Raw genomic sequence first — 19139 nt, forward strand, 5'->3', positions numbered from 1 at the left:
TCATGAGTTGAAATTCACTTTTTTCCAGCCCTGGCTCATTGGACTGTAAAATGGATTGTAAAGTTATAACTTCTGAATCTGGTGTTCAGATTATGGAATTGGGTGTTACGTAACATATTTGGAAATGTAATATTTCACGGTTTTGAATTTAGGATCACTGCTCCACAGTGGAGATAGTGTACCTCTTAGAAATGAAATGATGTGTGTGTTTTAACAGAGGAGGACAACCTGCAGGGCTGGTTCTTTGCGGAGGATGATGGTAACCAGATCAAGAAGCAGAAACATCCTCTCCTGCTCAGGCAGATGCCTGTGGTCATGTCCAAACTACAGGAGTTCAAGGTGGGCCTCCGCTCCCCCATACCACCTCTGTCAGCCATGGGCAGGGTCAATGGCTCCATCTAAAGATGACCTATCCCTTGACCGCATCAATCATTTGTTACAATGCCATGTAGGAAACTAGTACAATCTACGTACACCACGCTTCACTTTACATGTGTAAGTCTGTTTCTCTTTATCTTTGTCAGGTGGAGTGTGCGGTCCATAACCCCGAGCCCCACATCAACATAGGGAGCACAGCAGACACACCTGCACTCGGACACGGCTGTGTGTGGGTGAGTAAGACACCTGGCTTTCTGTCATTTGATGGCACTTTACTTGAACCCTTGGTAATAAGGTCTAAACAACAATTGAAGTCATAGATGTTATACAAGAGATTGTCAATGGACAGCATGGACATCCATGTATGTACATCATTGCATTACAAATGATGCCAACTTAGGTCTGTTTTGCTTTTTTGACTAAAATGGCGCCGAAAGAAATGGCAGCAGTTTCACGGGGTGCCCAACCAATTGTGCTATTATGTTTTTTTCCCTGCGTTATTTGTAACTTATTTTGTACATAATGTTTCTGCAACCATATCTTGCGGCAAAAAAAGAGCTTTTGGACATCAGGACAGAGATCACTCACCTCGGATTAGATGAAGATTTTTTCTTCAACCAGCAGGACGCACAGGACATTCCCCGAACACCCGACAAGGCCAACATCCCAGTTATTTGCAAGAGGTGACGCAGGTACAGAGGACACAGAGCGGGATGCCTCGTGAGGATCCGCAGAAGGCGAGTGGGAAAGCTGCCGTTAATGTCAATATTACTTGCCAACATGCAATCATTGGACAATAAATTAGACGAGGTACAATCACGAATGTCCTACCAACGGAACATCAAAAACTGTAATATCCTATGTTTCACAGGGTCGTGGCTGAATGTTGACATGGATATTCAGCTAGCGGGATATACAATGCACCGGCAAGATAGAACAGCACACTCCGGTAGTGGGAGGGGCGTGGTCTGTGCATATTTGTGAACAACAGCTGGTGCACAATCCAAGGAAGTCTCTAGATTTTGCTTGCCTGAGTATCTTGTGATAAATTGCAGGCCACACTACTTGCCTAGAGTTTTCAGCTACACTTTTCGTGGCTGTTAATTTACCACCACAGACGGATGCTGGAACTAAGACCACTCAGTCAGCTATATAAGGAAATAAGCTAACAGGAAACCACTCACCCAGAGGCGGTGCTCCTAGTGGCCGGAGACTTTAATGCCGGGAAACTTAAATCAGTTCGTCCTCCGACCGCAAGGCACGACAGAGGGTACTGCGTACGGCCCAGTACATCACTGGGGCTAAGCTGCCTGCCATCCAGGACCTCTACAACAGGTGGTGTCAGAGGAAGGCCCTAAAAATTGTCAAAGACCCCAGCCACCCCAGTCATAGACTGTTCTCTCTACTACCACATGGGTAGCGGTACCGGAGTGACAAGTCCAAGACAAAAAGGCTTCTCAACAGTTTTTACCCCCAAGCCATAAAACTCCTGAACAAGTAATCAAATGGCTACCCGGACTATTTGCATTGTGTTCCCCCCCCCAAACCCCTCTTTTATGCTGCTGCTAGTCTCTGTTTATCAAATATGCATATTCACTTTCTGTACATTCATATACATACTACCTCAATTGGCCCGACCAACCAGTGCCCCCACACATTGGCTAACCAGGCCATCTGCATTGTGTCCCGCCTCCCACCACCCGCTAATCTCTGTTCGTCATATATGCATAGTCACTTTAACCATATCTACATGTTCATGCTACCTCAATCAGCCCGACTAACCGGTGCCTGTATGTAGCCTCGCTACTATTATAGCCTCGCTACTGTTGTAGCCTCTCTACTATTATAGCCTCGCTACTGTTATAGCCTCGCTACTGTTGTTTTTCACTGTCTTTTTACTGTTTTTATTTTTTACCTATTGTTCACCTAATACCTTTTTTGCACTGTTGGTTAGAGGCTGTAAGTAAGCATTTCACTGTAATGTCCACACCTGTTGTATTCGGCGCACGTGACAAACTTTGATTTGATTTGTAACCCGTGCCAATTATTGCGAGTAGCCATTTTACTCATCAGCTTTAAATCCATATAAAAAAGCTTTCTTCCACTCCCAGTGAGATCGGAATTAAATATTGAACAGAGGCCCTTTCATTCATGAGCTATAACTCTGAACCAGTGGCATATTTACTGTATGTATCAGTTTGAGAGCCTCTTAGCTGTGTGTATTTACTTCAGCGGCAGGGATAACACATCCACAGTTCTAGGACTCCAAATGTACTCCAGTGATGGACTGTTCTCATTACAATGACAGCTCCCACTTTTCCATTGTAAATGACTCATTGTTGGCCTGGATTTGAGAGGGCTGTTCTCTCCCACTCTATGCTCCTATTGGTCAGTCTGCTGTACAGTTTTCTGCTGGAGTGGTTAAAAGCGTTGTTAATGTTTGTTGTCGTGGTTGTTGTTTCCCCATTTTCTATCTATTATATCACACCCCCTGATGAGGTCAGAATTAGACAGCTCTGTAGAAAGGATTGTATTTTCTAGCTGGGGCATGGAGTCTTTCCTGGTCAGGTCATGTGGTCATGAAAAACGTATTTCCCTACTCCTAACTGTTACTACTCCGACCCCCTGTTCAGGTGGCGAGCTGCACCAACCAGATGGGTCAGATAGCCATCGTGGCCATGCAGAACTCCAGCCCCAAGGTGACAGAGTGTTTCAATGTGGAGTCTCGGATCCTGTGCATGGCTTATGTACCCATGGAGCAGAGTACCCGGGAGAATAGGATGGGGAACCCCGAAAATAACCTCTCCTTAGTGGGGAAGGCCAGTGACAACCCTACTGTCTGCCTGGGCATGGAGGAGGGCAGGTATGTGATGTCAACAGATTATGTAGTCATAGCCTACTCTGGGTTCTGCTGTCAGCTAAATAAATCTACTCATTGATTTTATTGTATTTGATTTAGAAACACAGCTCATGAAATCACTTCACAACCTTTCTCTGCCTCTGCAGTATCATAGTCTATAAGAGCAGCCAGCAGTCCAAGAAGGTGCGTCTCCAACACTTCTTCATCCTCGACAAGTCCACCGTGACCAGCCTGGTGCACAAGAATCAGTGTTTATACGCTGGCCTTGTGAGTGGCTCAGTTGCCATCTACTCCAGAGCACAAGGTGAGGTTTGTTCTGAAGGCTGTCTGTCTCTTAACACTAGAACTGCCTTTCCGCCTATAAACACCCGCTAGAGAACGTTGCCGGGTTGTTACCTTTAGCATATACGTCAGATGCATATCAACCCGCAACTTACAGTAAACATGAGCACCGATGGTTGATAAATAGTGCCTAAACTACACTATACAGTGCCTTTGGAAAGTATTCAGACCCCTTGACGTTTTTCACATTGTGTTACGTTACAGCCTTATTCTTAAATGGATTACATTTTTTTAAATCCTCAGCAATCTACACACAATACCCCATAATGGCAAAGCGAAAACAGTTTATATATATATATATATATATATATATATAATAAATAAGAATGGCCTTGCTTAGGGAGGTGACCAAGAACCCGATGGTCACTCTGACAGAGCTCTGGAGTTCCTCTGTGGAGATGGGAGAATCTTCAGAAGGACAACCATCTCTGCAGCACTCCACTAATCAGGCCTTTATGGTAGAGTGTTCAGACAAAAGTCAGTAAAAGGCGCATGACAGTACGCTTGGAGTTTGGCAAAAGGCACCTAAAGACACTCCGACCATGAGAAACAAGATTATCTGGTCTGATGAAACCAAGATTGAACTCTTTGGCCTGAGTGCCAAGATTCATGTCTGAAGGAAACCTGGCACCATCCCTACGGTGAAGCATGGTGGTGGCAGCATCATGCTGTGGGGATGTTCTTCAGAGGCAGGGACTGGGAGACTAGTCAGGATTGAGGGAAAGATGAAAGGAGCACAATACAAAGAGACCCTTGATGAAAACATGCTCCAGAGTGCTCAGGACCTCAGACGGGTGCAAAGGTTCACCTTCCAACAGGACAATGACCCTAAGCATACAGCCAAGACAACGCAGGAGTGGCTTCAGGACAAGTCTCGATGTACTTTAGTGGCCCAGCCAGAGCCCGGACTTGAACCTGATCGAACATCTCTGGAGAGACCAGAAAATATCTGTGCAGCAATGCTCGCCATCCAACTTGACGGAGCTTGAGAGAATCTGCAAAGAAGAATGGGGAAAACTCTCCAAATACAGGTGTGCCAAGCTTGTAGCGTCATACCCAAGAAGACATGATGCTGTAATCACTGCCAAAGGTGCTTCTACAAAGTACTGAGTAAAGGGTCTGAATACTTATGTAAATGTGATATAAAAAAATTCAAAAAGATTTCAGGTAATACACAAACCCGTTGCTGACGGGTGTATAAAAATGAGCACACAGCCATACAATCTCCATACACAAATATTGTCAGGAGAATGGCCTTACTGAAGAGCTCCGAGTTCATCAATGTGGCACCGTCATAGGACGCCACCTTTTCAACAAATTTCTGCCCTGCTAGACCTGCCCTGGTCAACTGTAAGTGCTGTTATTGTGAAGTGGAAATGTCTAGGAGCAACAACAGCTCAACTAGCTCAAAGTGGTAAGCCACACAAGCTCACTGAACGAGACCGCTGAGTGCTGAAGCGCATAAATTGTCTGTCCTCGGTTGGAACACTCACTACCGAGTTGCAAACTGCCTCTAGAAGCAACGCCCTCACAATAACTGTTCGTCGGGAGCTTCATGAAATGGGTTTCCAATTCGGAGGAGCCGCACACAAGCCTAAGATCACCATGCGCAATGCCAAGCGTCGGCTGGAGTGGTGTAAAGCTCACTGCCATTGATGAATCACACTTCACTATCTGGCAGTCCGACGGACAAATCAAATGGGTTGGCGGATGCCAGGAGAACGCTAACTGCCCCAATGCATAGTGTGCCAACTGTAAAGTTTGGTGGAGGAGGAATAATGGTCTGTGGCTGTTTTTCATGGTTCAGGCTAGACCCCTTAGTTCCAGTGAAGGGAAATCTTAACGCTACAGCATACAATGACATTCTAGACGATTCTGTGCTTCCAACTTTGTGGCAACAGTTTGGGGACGGCCCTTTCCTGTTAGTTTCCCTTACAATAAATTGGATTAGTAATAGTTATAATAAGCAGTCCTGTAACAGCTTATTTTTATAAAGTAAAATGTAAAAGAGAATGGTATCAACACCCAAGGCACATGGTCAAATGATTTGCTGCTGGTAAAATAGGCAATACACAAACTCCTTACACTGTCTTTATAAATTAAATCAACCTCTTTACTCTCTTTATCATTCAGTTCGGCCTAATTTAAATTAAATTGTTAAGGTGCACAATTACCACCCATTCATCCATTTGTCATTCATTCAGTGAGGAGAGACAGACTCATTAGCACGTGGCTGGGTACCAACATCCTACAGCACATTGACTTGGTGGGTTAAGTTAGGACCTAGGTGTGAAAGAAACTGGTAAAAAGGCTTTAAATACTTGGTCTATACTGTTTTTTTTTATTTAACCTCTATTTAACTAGGCAAGTCAGTTGAGAACAAATTCTTATTTATAATGATTGCCTACCAAAAGGCCTCCTGTAAGGACAGGGGCCTGGGATTAAAATCAATAAATAAATACAATATAAATATAGGACAAAACACACATCACAACGAGAGAGACAACACTACATAAAGAGAGACCTAAAGACAACAACATAGCAAGGCAGCAACACACGGCAACACAACATGGCAACAACACAACATGGTAGCAGCACAAAACATGGTACAAACATTATTGGGCACAGTCAACAGCACAAAGGTCAAGAAGGAAGAGAACAATACATCACACAAAGCAGCCACAACTGTCAGTAAGATTGTCCATGATTGAGTCTTTGAATGAAGAGATTGAGAAACTGTCCAGTTTGAATGTTTGTTGCAGCTCGTTCCAGTTGCTAGCTGCAGCGAACTGAAAAGAGGAGCGACCCAGGGATGTGTGTGCTTTGGGGACCTTTAACAGAATATGACTGGCAGACCGGGTGTTGTATGTGGAGGATGAGGGCTGCAGTAGATATCTGTGATAGGGAGTAGTGAGGCCTAAGAGGGTTTTATAAATAAGCATCGACCAGTGGGTCTTGCGACGGGTATACAGAGATGACCAGTTTACAGAGGAGTATAGAGTGCAGTGATGTGTCCTATAAGGAGCATTGGTGGCAAATCTGATGGCTGAATGGTAAAGAACATCTAGCCGCTCGAGAGCACCCTTACCTGCCGATCTACAAATGATGTCTCCGTAACCTAGCATGGGTAGGATGGTCATCTGAATCAGGGTTAGTTTGGCAGCTGAGGTGAAAAAGGAGCGATCATGATAGAGGATGTCTAGATTTAACTTTTGTCTGCAGCTTTGATATGTGCTGAGAAGGACAGTGCACCGTCTAGCCACACTCCCAAGTACTTGTATGAGGTGACTACCTCAAGCTCTAAACCCTCAGAGGTAGTAATCACACCTGTGGGAAGAGGGGTATTCTTCTTACCAAACCACATGACCATTGTTTTGGAGATGTTCAGAACAAGGTTAAGGGTAGAGAAAGGTTGTTGGACACTAAGAAAGATTTGTTGTAGGGCATTTTGTTAATTTAAATAGGTATACTTACATCCATGGTACTAGCTAAATTAGCTTAACCAAACACAAAATACAAATATATTTAAATGAAAACGTTTTTGTTTTATGCCCAAGTGTTCTGTGTTTATTTAGCTCTGTAGCTCAGTTGGTAGAGCATGGCGCTGCACCAGGATAGTGGGTTTGATTTCTGGGACCGTTTGGGGAAGGCCCTTTCCTGTTTCAGCATGACAATGCCCCCGTGCACAAAGCGAGATCCATACAGAAATGGTTTGTCGAGATAGGTGTGGAAGAACTTGACTGGCCTGCATGGCCTCATCACCATCAAACACCTTTGGGATGAATTGAAACGCTGACTGCGAGCCAGGCTTAATTGCCCCACATCAGCTCCTGACCTCAGCAATGTTCCAACGTGTAGTGGAAAGCCTCCATATTAATGTCCGTCATTCTGGAATGAGATGTTCCACGAGCTGGTGTCCACATACGTTTGGTCATACAGTGTACTGTAAAGAATGAATTGCATGAAGAAATATTCATGGAAATGTAACAATTAGTTATTTGTTTAGATAGAGTCAAGGATATGTGTTGTACAATTCTGCAAAATCCTAGACAGAAATGAGGCCTAAAGCCAATTTTTTTTTCTCTTACAATAAAATTGTTAGTGTAATCCATTTGATCAACTTTATTTGTAGATTTCATTAGTAATGGATTTATAGTAATAAATACAATCTAGTTACAGCTTCTTTTGACAAAGTAGAAGTGCAAAATATATATATATGTATATATATAACCTACCAGGTGAAATCATTTGCTGTATTCCTAAACAAAAAGGACCAGTGCATGGATCATTTTAAAGGATGAATTGCATAAATAAATAGCATATTTTAAGTTTGTTACTAGTTTTTGCTTAGTAGCCAGAGCAATGCTGCCACATGAGTGGTCATGTGCTCAGTGCATGGACAACACGGATGTTCTTAGAAATGGTGACATTTAGAAATATAGCTACACCTCTTGAGTTATGAGCGTTATTTGACAGCGGTAAGTGTAATAGAAATGACAGGATATCTTCTAATTCTATATAGCAATCGAAATGTTTTACCTGCATGTGACTCTGCAGGAAGTTTTGATAAATTGATGATCCTTTCCTTGCATCTGTAAATTACCAGATGCGCCCATCTCTTCATGTACAATTTTGACAATTGATAGGCCTAATGTTGTCAGTCATCAGATTATTGTCAATTTAATAGGCTAGCTCTTATGTGTGAAATTAGTTTCGGTGTAGTTTCGATGGGCCGGCTGGCATCGTCTGTTTCCTTCTCATCAAGTTGGATAGAGTCAAGGATATCTTTTGCATCTTAAGGTCTACTGCAACACATACCATGTTTTCGTTTCCTTTACAATATATTCGAGTAGTAATAGAATTACAGTAAATAAAACAGCCCTGTAACAGCTTCTTTTATACATTTACATTTAAGTCATTTAGCAGACGCTCTTATCCAGAGCGACTTACAAATTGGTGCGTTCACCTTAAGACATCCAGTGGAACAGCCACTTTACAATAGTGCATCTAAATCTTTTAAGGGGGAGGGTGAGAAGGATTACTTTATCCTATCCTAGGTATTCCTGAAAGAGGTGGGGTTTCAGGTGTCTCCGGAAGGTGGTGATTGACTCCGCTGTCCTGGCGTCGTGAGGGAGTTTGTTCCACCATTGGGGGGCCAGAGCAGCGAACAGTTTTGACTGGGCTGCGCGGGAACTGTACTTCCTCAGTGGTAGGGAGGCGAGCAGGCCAGAGGTGGATGAACGCAGTGCCCTTGTTTGGGTGTAGGGCCTGATCAGAGCCTGGAGGTACTGAGGTGCCGTTCCCCTCACAGCTCCGTAGGCAAGCACCATGGTCTTGTAGCGGATGCGAGCTTCAACTGGAAGCCAGTGGAGAGAGCGGAGGAGCGGGGTGACGTGAGAGAACTTGGGAAGGTTTGAACACCAGACGGGCTGCGGCGTTCTGGATGAGTTGTAGGGGTTTAATGGCACAGGCAGGGAGCCCAGCCAACAGCGAGTTGCAGTAATCCAGACGGGAGATGACAAGTGCCTGGATTAGGACCTGCGCTGCTTCCTGTGTGAGGCAGGGTCACTCTCGGATGTTGTAGAGCATGAACCTACAAGAACGGGCCACCGCCTTGATGTTAGTTGAGAACGACAGGGTGTTGTCCAGGATCACGCCAAGGTTCTTAGCGCTCTGGGAGAAGGACACAATGGAGTTGTCAACCGTGATGGCGAGATCATGGAACGGGCAGTCCTTCCCGGGAGGAAGAGCAGCTCCGTCTTGCCGAGGTTCAGCTTGAGGTGGTGATCCGTCATCCACACTGATATGTCTGCCAGACATGCAGAGATGCGATACCTGGTCATCAGAAGGGGGAAAGGAGAAGATTAATTGTGTGTCGTCTGCATAGCAATGATAGGAGAGACCATGTGAGGTTATGACAGAGCCAAGTGACTTGGTGTATAGCGAGAATAGGAGAGGGCCTAGAACAGAGCCCTGGGGGACGCCAGTGGTGAGAGCGCGTGGTGAGGAGACAGATTCTCGCCACGCCACCTGGTAGGAGCGACCTGTCAGGTAGGACGCAATCCAAGCGTGGGTCACGCCGGAGATGCCCAACTCGGAGAGGGTGGAGAGGAGGATCTGATGGTTCACAGTATCGAAGGCAGCCGATAGGTCTAGAAGGATGAGAGCAGAGGAGAGAGAGTTAGCTTTAGCAGTGCGGAGGGCCTCCGTGATACAGAGAAGAGCAGTCTCAGTTGAATGACTAGTCTTGAAACCTGACTGATTTGGATCAAGAAGGTCATTCTGAGAGAGATAGCGGGAGAGCTGGCCAAGGACGGCACGTTCGAGAGTTTTGGAGAGAAAAGAAAGAAGGGATACTGGTCTGTAGTTGTTGACATCGGAGGGATCGAGTGTAGGTTTTTTCAGAAGGGGGTGCAACTCTCGCTCTCTTGAAGACAGAAGGGACGTAGCCAGCGGTCAGGGATGAGTTGATGAGCGAGGTGAGGGAGAAGGTCTCCGGAAATGGTCTGGAGAAGAGAGGAGGGAATAGGGTCAAGCGGGCAGGTTGTTACGGCCGGCCGTCACAAGACGCGAGATTTCATCTGGAGAGAGAGGGAGAAAGAGGTCAGAGCACAGGGTAGGGCAGTGTGAGCAGAACCAGCGGTGTCGTTTGACTTAGCAAACGAGGATCGGATGTCGCTTTCTTTTCAAAATGGTTGAAAGTCATCTGCAGAGAGGGAGGAGGGGGAGGGGAGGAGGATTCAGGAGGGAGGAGAAGGTGGCAAAGAGCTTCCTAGGGTTAGAGGCAGATGCTTGGAATTTAGAGTGGTAGAAAGTGGCTTTAGCAGCAGAGACAGAAGAGGAAAATGTAGAGAGGAGGGAGTGAAAGGATGCCAGGTCCGCAGGGGAGGCGAACCTCCATTTCCGCCCCGGAGCCCTGTTCTGTGAGCTCGCAATGATTCGTCGAGCCACGGAGCAGGAGGGGAGGACCGAGCCGGCCTGGAGGATAGGGGACATAGAGAATCAAGAGAATCTCACCACGGAGAGGAGAGGAGGGTTGAGGAGGCAGAATCAGGAGATAGGTTGGAGAAGGTTTGAGCAGAGGGAAGAGATGATAGGATGGAAGAGGAGAGAGTAGCGGGGGAGAGAGAGCGAAGATTGGGACGGCGCGATACCATCCGAGTAGGGGCAGTGTGGGAAGTGTTGGATGAGAGCAAGAGGGAAAAGGATACAAGGTAGTGGTCGGAGACTTGGAGGGGAGTTGCAGTGAGGTTAGTGGAAGAACAGCATCTAGTAAAGATGAGGTCGAGCGTATTGCCTGCCTTGTGAAGGGGGGAAGGTGAGAGGGTGAGGTGGAAAGAAGGAGGCAGAGAGGAATGAGTCAAAGGTAGACGTGGGGAGGTTAAAGTCGCCCAGAACTGTGAGAGGTGAGCCGTCCTCAGGAAAGGAGCTTATCAAGGCATCAAGCTCATTGATGAACTCTCCGAGGGAACCTGGAGGGCGATAAATGATAAGGATGTTAAGCTTGAAAGGGCTGGTAACTGTGACAGCATGGAATTCAAAGGAGGCGATAGACAGATGGGTAAGGGGAGAAAGAGAGAATGACCACTTGGGAGAGATGAGGATCCCGGTGCCACCACCCCGCTGACCAGAAGCTCTCGGGGTGTGCGAGAACACGTGGGCGGACGAAGAGAGAGCAGTAGGAGTAGCAGTGTTATCTGTGGTGATCCATGTTTCCGTCAGTGCCAAGAAGTCGAGGGACTTTATAAAGTAAAACATAAAAGAGAATGGTATAAATCCGCAAGGCGCGGTCAAATGATTAACGGAGCGCCAACGCTGGTAAATAGGCACAACACAAACTCACCATTACACGATTGTTGTTCTAAATGAAATCAACCTCTTCACCTCATCATTCAGTTTGGCCTCATTTGAAGTAACTTGCACAATTCTATCCATTTCATTCAGTGGGTTGGCATCGTTTGCTTGGCTTGATAGACTCAAGGATATGTTTTGCATGATTCTTAATGCCTACTGCCACATGTAACATGTGTTAGTTTCCCTGTACGATACATTCGGTTAGTAATGCAGTAGACGGGGATGGGCGGTCATTACATGTTGTCAGCCGGTGATTGTCAAGCAAATAACTGCCGGTTTCACGGTAATTGACCGTTAATTAACATAACTACATTTAGCATCTCCTGGCTTCCACGCATAGCCTACAAGCCTACTGATACAGCCTTTACGAACGTCTACATTTTAAAGTCTAATAAATCCATGTAATATAGCCCACACCAGGTATTCCCCCCAAAAATCCAACGGGGAGGGGGGGGGGGGCTATACATTTGGGTGAGTTTTTTTTTTCTCTCACCTGAGTAGCCTCATTTCACTGCCAAAAATAAAAATTTAAACCATCTAGTGTTCAGCGACATAACAACACAATGTCAAATACAGGTAGCATAGTCAAATGGTTAACATCCAATCACATTAACCGTTACTCTCTTGCGGGAATTCCACTAACGGTCTGTATGTAGCCAAACGTAGCTGCTGCTCATTCCGTTTGTTGGAAAATTGATGAATAGTTAAAAAAAAAAAAAAAAAAGTAAGGTCCGTGTTCTTAGAGACACGTACCAGCTCTACAGGTAGTACTGCTACTTCCAGCAGTACTACACCTGCACCTGTCGACGACACAAGTTGTTCTGCTTCCACAAGCACATCCAATGCTAGCATCAGTAATTCTACATTCATTGTTAGCCCAGCTAGCATGGACACTGACAGTGGTGAATCTGATGCAGCCGAAGATCTACTGCCCCCTTACCTGGGAAAGCACCGCACAACAGACCGGGACATTGGACCATCGAAGAGGCCAAATATGATGATAACTACATTGCGTTGGGGTTCACTTACAGTATATCGGGACTAGTGCCTTTCCTCAGCCAGTGTGTTATATGTGCAAAAGTACTATCTCACAACTCGATGAAACCTACACTTTTGCGAAGACATTTAGAAACATAACATGCCAATTAGAAAAATAAGCCACAAGTTTTTTGAGTGAGAATTAAGATGCATTTTGAGTAGTAAGACATTAGATACCATTAATAAGAAGGGGCTAGAAGTGTCTTTTATATAGTGAGCTAGTGAGTGGCTTGAACAGGGAAGCCCCATACTATTGTGGAGGACTTCATTCTTCCTGCTGCAGTGGATATGGCTGGGACAATGCTGGGGAAAAGGACCAAAAAACTATACAAACAAATGCCTTCATCAAACAACATTGTTTCACAACGCATCAGTGACATGGCAGGAGATGTTTTGAAACAATTACTGCTTTGCTTAAAAGCCAGTGAATTCTATGCGTCACAGCTTGATGAGTCAACAGACGTGGCAGGTCTGGCACAGCTCCTGGTATATGTCCGTTATGTTTATGGGGGGTCAATTAAGGGAGGCATCCTCTTCTGCAAACCAGGACAACAGGAGAGAATATTTTCAAAGTACTGGATAGCTCTGTGACATCAAATGGACTTTGGTCAAGATGTGTTGGTATCTGTACAGATGGCGCAAAAGCCATGACAGGGAGACATAGTGGAGTGGTAATGCGCGTGCAAGCAGTTGCTCCCGACGCCACTTGGGGACACTGCAGCATCCACTGAGAGGCTCTTGCTGCCAAGGGAATGCCTGACAGCTTGAAACATGTTTTGGACACTACAATGAAAATGGTTAACTTTTTTAAAGCAAGGCCCCTGAACTGTATTTTCTGCACTTTGCAATGATATGGGCAGCAACCATGTAACACTTTTTACAACATACAGAAGTGAGCTGGTCATCAAGGGACAAAGTATTGACTTTTTTTTTTTTTTAATTGAGAGACGAGCTTAATGTTTTCTTTACTGACCATTTTCACTTGTCTGACCGCTTGCATAATGACTAGATTCTCACACGACTGGTCTATCTGGGTGATGTTTCTTCTCGCCTGAATGATCTGAATCTAGGATTACAGGGACTCTCCGCAACTATATTCCATGTGCGGGACAAAATTGAGGCTATGATTAAGAAGTTGGTGCTCTTCTCTGTCTGCATTAACAAGGACAACACACAGGTCTTTCCATCATTGTATGATTTTTTTTTTGTGTGCAAATGAACTCAACTTACGAACAATTTCAAATGTGATATTGCGAAGCACCTGAGTGAGTTGGGTGCACAATTATGCAGGTACTTTCCTGAAACAGGTGACACAAACAACTGGATTCGTTATCCCTTTCATGCCCTGCCTTCAGTCCACTTACCGATATCTGAACAAGAGGGCCTCATCGAAAGGGCAACAAGCGGTTCTGTGAACATTGAATCAGAAGCCACTCTCAGAATTCTGGATTGGGCTGCGCACAGAGTATCCTGCCTTGGCAAACTTGTGCTGTTAAGACACTGATAATCTTTGCAACCACGTACCTACAGTTGAAGTCGGAGGTTTACATACACCTTAGCCAAGTACATTTAAACTCTGTTTTTCACAATTCCTGACATTTTAATCTTAGTGAAAATTCCCTGTCTTCGGTCAGTAGGATCACCACTTTATTTTAAGAATGTGAAATGTCAGAATAATAGTAGAGAATTATTTATTAAAGCTTTTATTCCTTTCATTACATTCCCAGTGGGTCAGAAGTTTACATGCACTCAATTAGTATTTGGTAGCATTGCCTTTAAATTGTGTAACTTGGGTCAAACGTTTCGGGTATCCTTCCACAAACTTCCCACAATAAGTTGGATGAATGTTGGCCCATTCCTCCTGACAGAGCTGATATAACTTAGTCAAGTTTGTAGGCCTCCTTGCTCACACACACTTCAGTTCTGCCCACAAATCTTCAATAGGATTGAGGTCTGGGCTTTGTGATGGACACTCCAATACCTTGACTTTGTCCTTAAGCCATTTTGCCACAACTTTGGAAGTATGCTTGGGGTCATTGTCCATTTTGAAGACCCATTTGCGACCAAGCTTTAACTTCCTGACTGATGTCTTGATGTTGCTTCAATATATCCACATAACTTTCCTGCCTCATGATGCCATCTATTTTGTGAAGTGCTGCAGAAAAGCACCCTCACAACATGATGCTGCCAGCCCCGTGCTTCTCGGTTGGGATGGTATTCTTCGGCTTGCAAGCCTCCCCCTTTTTCCTTTGAACATAACGATGGTCATTATAGCCAAATAGTTATATTTTTGTTTCATCAGCCCAGAGGACATTTCTCCAAAAAGTATCATCTTTGTCCCCATGTGCAAGCCGTAGTCTGGCTTTTTTTAAATGTTGGTTTTTGAGCCGTGGCTTCTTCCTGCCTTCCAGGTTATGTCGATATAGGACTCGTTTTACTATGGGTATCGATACTTTTTTACCGGTTTCCTCCAGCATCTTCACAAGGTCCTTTTGCTGTTCTGGGATTGATTTGCACTTTTCGCACCAAAGTATGTTCATCTCTAGGAGACAGAATGCGTCTCCTTCCTGAGCTGTATGACTGCTGCGTGGTCCCATGGTGTTTATACTTGCGTACTATTGTTTGTACAGACGAACGTGGTACCTTAAGGCCTTTGGAAATTGCTCCCAAGGATGAACCAGACTTGTGGAGGTCTCCAATTCTTGTCTGAGTTCTTAGCTGATTTCTTTAAATTTTCCCATGATGTCAAGTGAAGAGGCACTGAGTTTGAAGGTAGGCCTTGAAATACATCCACAGGTACACCTCCAATTGACACAAATTATGTCAATTAGCCTATCAGAAGCTTCTAAAGCCATGACATCATTTTCTGGAATTTTCCAAGCTGTTTAAAGGCACAGTCAACTTAGTGTATGTAAACTTCTGACCCACTGGAATTGTGATACTGTGAATTATAAGTGAAATTATCTGTAAACAGTTGTTAGAAAAATGACTTGTGTCATGCACAAAGGAGATGTCGTAACTAACTTGCCAAAACTAGTTTGTTAACAAGAAATTTGTGGAGTGGTTGAAAAATGAGTTTTAATGACTCCAACCTACGTGTATCTAAACTTCTGACTTCAACTGTATGTGAGAGTGGATTCTCGGCCCTCACTAGCATGAGAACTAAATACAGGCAGACTGTGTGGAAAATGATTTAATACATTGCAGAGTTATGTGCATCCTTCTAAGCAGACCCTTCTCATTAACCTGTGGTGAGTTATTCACAATGTTTGCTGAACAAATAAAGTTGTATATGTAAGATGGCTAAATAAAAAGCAAAATTACTGAGTATTATTTGTGCCCTGGTCCTGTAAGAGCTCTTTGTCACAACCCGTCAAGTGGGAAGTGACAAACTCACACTCTTATGTTTAAGAAATGTAGTGTGTGTGTGTGTGTCGCAGGCTTACAATGATGGCAAAAAACAACATTTGAGAGTGCGCTGACCCCGGTGCTAGAGGGGGTATGCAGCTGGAGGTGTTTGAAAGGGCATGGGACTACTATTAAAACGTTTGGCAACCACTGGCCTACACCATCACAATAAATCCATTATATATTTTAGACAGGTCTAAAGAAACATGACATGAAGAAAATGTCTATTTCAGAAGAACAGAATAGCATACTCTGCATTATCCTTATGTTAGGCCCTTTATCTGTCTATGCCATATGGCTGTGTGTTACACTAGTTCATTTAGCAGACAATATTTGCTTAGAATTCCGTCCCATTATTTTATAGTACGAAGAATACAATCGAACATAGCTGAATAAAATAGAAAATATATTTTCTATCGATTTGAGGGTGTGCCCACGTGCGGCTATTCTGTGTTGAGCGGTTAGCAAAGAAACAGGTACTCCTATATGCTTAATTTAGAGTTATTTTATGTAACTTTAGTATGCCTTTTGTGGCCGTTGTGCCCTTGAGCTGAATATAATAATTATGATTCCCTTCTCCTTGCTACGTGCCGAAGCACCTCTCACTCACATGGCTCTGTCACATGATCCGGTCTTTCTCACAGGCTACAAGTGAAGACAAACACATTGGAATGCAACTGCGCACATCTTTATCCAATTCCGAGGTGCATATTGAAGATAATTATTTTCAGCCAACAAGATGAGTAGGCCTAACGAACAGCAAAATTACTAGGCTAGCCTATTTCAATCTACTATCCCCATAGGACAGAAGTTGATCTATTCTATTCTGTGCAATAAATAAATATTCAAAATGGGGGCAGTGAAAAATAAATACATGTCATCTATGCACTTAAATAGCGAAAGGAGGACGCTTTTTTCATGCCAGCCAGATAGGCTATATTCCTTTTTTATAAATCCAATTGGTAGTAGTTAGTCTTGTCTCATTGCTGCAACTCCCGTACGGGCTCGGGAGAGGGGAAGGTCGAAAGCCATGCGTCCTCCGAAACACAACCCAACCAAGCCTCACTGCTTCTTAACACAGCGCGCATCCAACCCGGAAGCCAGCCGCACCAATGTGTCGGCGGAAACACCATGCCCACCACAGGAGTCGCTAGTGCGCGATGAGACAAGGCTATCCCTACCGGCCAAACCCTCCCTAACCCGGATGACGCTATGCCAATTGTGCATCGCCCCATGGACCTCCCGGTCGCGGCCGGCTGCGACAGCCCGGGCACGAACCCAGAGTCTCTCTGGTGTCACAGCTAGCACTGCGATGTAGTGCCCTAGACCACTGCACCACCCGGGAGGCCTATTCCTGTTTTTAAAGAGAAGTAATGTGCTTAATATTAGGAAGGTTGAGAAATAAATATAGTAGGCCTAGCCTATAGAACGCTTTTTTTTTAAGAGGCCATCACTCTGTTTTAGTCCACAATTGCATAGCCTATAGAAATGTTGCGCCACATGAGCTCATGGGCTCTCATGAAGTGTTTTAGATGTTTGATTACATTTGCATTGATGTCAGTGATTTTAGAGGGACAATAGAGTGCAGGTAGTTAGTAAGTTTGGTAGGCTACTAATGACCATCAGCAGCATCAGAGCTTGGAGAAGCCTCGTTACTGTTACTAAACGGTCACATGAAATTTGAGTGCTGTCATGACTCGTGACTTCCGGTAGGGTGGTAAATACGGTAACCGTAACAGCCCTAGTAATAGAGTTATAGTAAAAAAAAAAACGCATGACAGCTTATTTTTAAGGCACACGGTCAAATGATTTGCTGCTGATTTAATAGGAATAACACAAACTCATCATTACACTTGTTTTTCTAAATAAAATCAACCTATTCACCCTCTATCATTCAATTTGGCCTAATTCAATTGTGAAGTAAGGTGCACAATTATCATCCATTTGTCATTCAGTGAGGAGAGAGAGATGCATTAGCAGCTGGCTCGGTACCAACGTCCTACAAGTAAAAAGGCTAACTACTTTTAATACTTTTCTGTTTGTAATTTCAAAATTCAGAAAAATTAGCAGTGTAAAATACAAATGTTTAGGAAAAGTCAGTGAAGGAGCAGGACAGCTTATCTTTTGGGCAGATTTTATTTACAAAATCAAAAACGTCAGTGGCCGTTGGTCTATGGCGGTTCTAGTGGTAACGGTTTGTTTTTAAGTTGGATTGAAATAGGTATACTTACAACAATGGTACTAGCTACATTAGCTTAACAAAACCGAAAATACTAATTTATTTAAATGAAAAAGGTTTTGTTTTAAATCTAGGTAGGTGTTCTGTGTTTTATTTAGCTCTGTAGCTCAGTTGGTAGAGCATGGCGCTGCACCAGGATAGTGGGTTTGACTCCTTGGACCACCCATACTTAATGTATTTACGCATGACTGCATATTTATATTTAAAATTATGTGCCAGGTCAGATATGACCAAGGAGAAAGGTAAGCTGTTGTTGCTACTGTGCATTCAGTCCAACCAAGAAACATGAATAGAGGAACCGATTCAGCCTCTCTTGGAGGAAGACCTGACCTTTTCCGAAATAAACAGTTGAGATGAAATTGGGTGATGCTGGGTTGCAGACTCAGAGAAGTTGTTAGGTGTGTGTTGACCCGGTCCCTGTGGCATACAGGGTGAATCACCAGTATGAATTAACTGCTCCAGGGACCAAGGCCTCTCTCTCTCTCTCTCTCTCTCTCTCTTCTGTGGCTGGCTGGCTGTACTAGGTCTCACAGCGGTCTGTCTCCATGGAGCCTGGCCTGGTTGCCTGGGAGAAGTCACTAATCTGCTAGCTAGCGCTGACCCATTTAATATCCTGCAGCGCTAGCATACTGTCAGAGACAAAGTGCTAGCTCTCTCCTCTGCTCTTTATCTGTCTCTCTATCTGCCTGTACTTGTATCTTTGTCTGAATGTATTTGTCTCTCTCACAGTATGAAAACACTTTGCTTGTTGTTGTTGAATGATTATAGTGAGTTTAGTGACAGCAACATGAGCACATTAAGACAGGGTGGTGAGACACTACCATTGTCAAGGGCTTGCTATGTTTATCTCAGCCAGACATTAATTACACCATCTGCAACTGCATGACATGCAGCTTGCTGAGTCTTATCATGACTCAGAACTGTAGCTTAGGCTCTCTAGGAAAGTCCTTGAGGTCTTTTTCCATGACAGAAATGTCTATGTGCCTTGCAGATCTGTCTGTTGGTGTTGGTGCCCACTGC

At 44.3% G+C, this 19139-nt stretch overlaps 1 protein-coding gene across 2 annotated transcripts in view; it reads left to right on the top strand.

Moving 5' to 3' along the window:
- The window catches only part of LOC115138385 (rho guanine nucleotide exchange factor 10-like), a 94050-nt gene that overhangs the window by 46333 nt on the left and 28578 nt on the right, over positions 1-19139 (top strand). For both annotated transcript variants that reach the window (XM_029675183.2, XM_029675187.2), the window contains 4 exons: positions 218-339; positions 525-611; positions 3012-3241; positions 3385-3542. In XM_029675183.2, coding sequence (XP_029531043.2) covers positions 218-339; positions 525-611; positions 3012-3241; positions 3385-3542 — 597 coding nt within the window. The remainder of the gene's footprint in view (positions 1-217; positions 340-524; positions 612-3011; positions 3242-3384; positions 3543-19139) is intronic.

The sequence above is a fragment of the Oncorhynchus nerka genome, linkage group LG12, assembly GCF_034236695.1.
Source record: "Oncorhynchus nerka isolate Pitt River linkage group LG12, Oner_Uvic_2.0, whole genome shotgun sequence".
Taxonomy (NCBI): Eukaryota; Metazoa; Chordata; class Actinopteri; order Salmoniformes; family Salmonidae; genus Oncorhynchus; species Oncorhynchus nerka.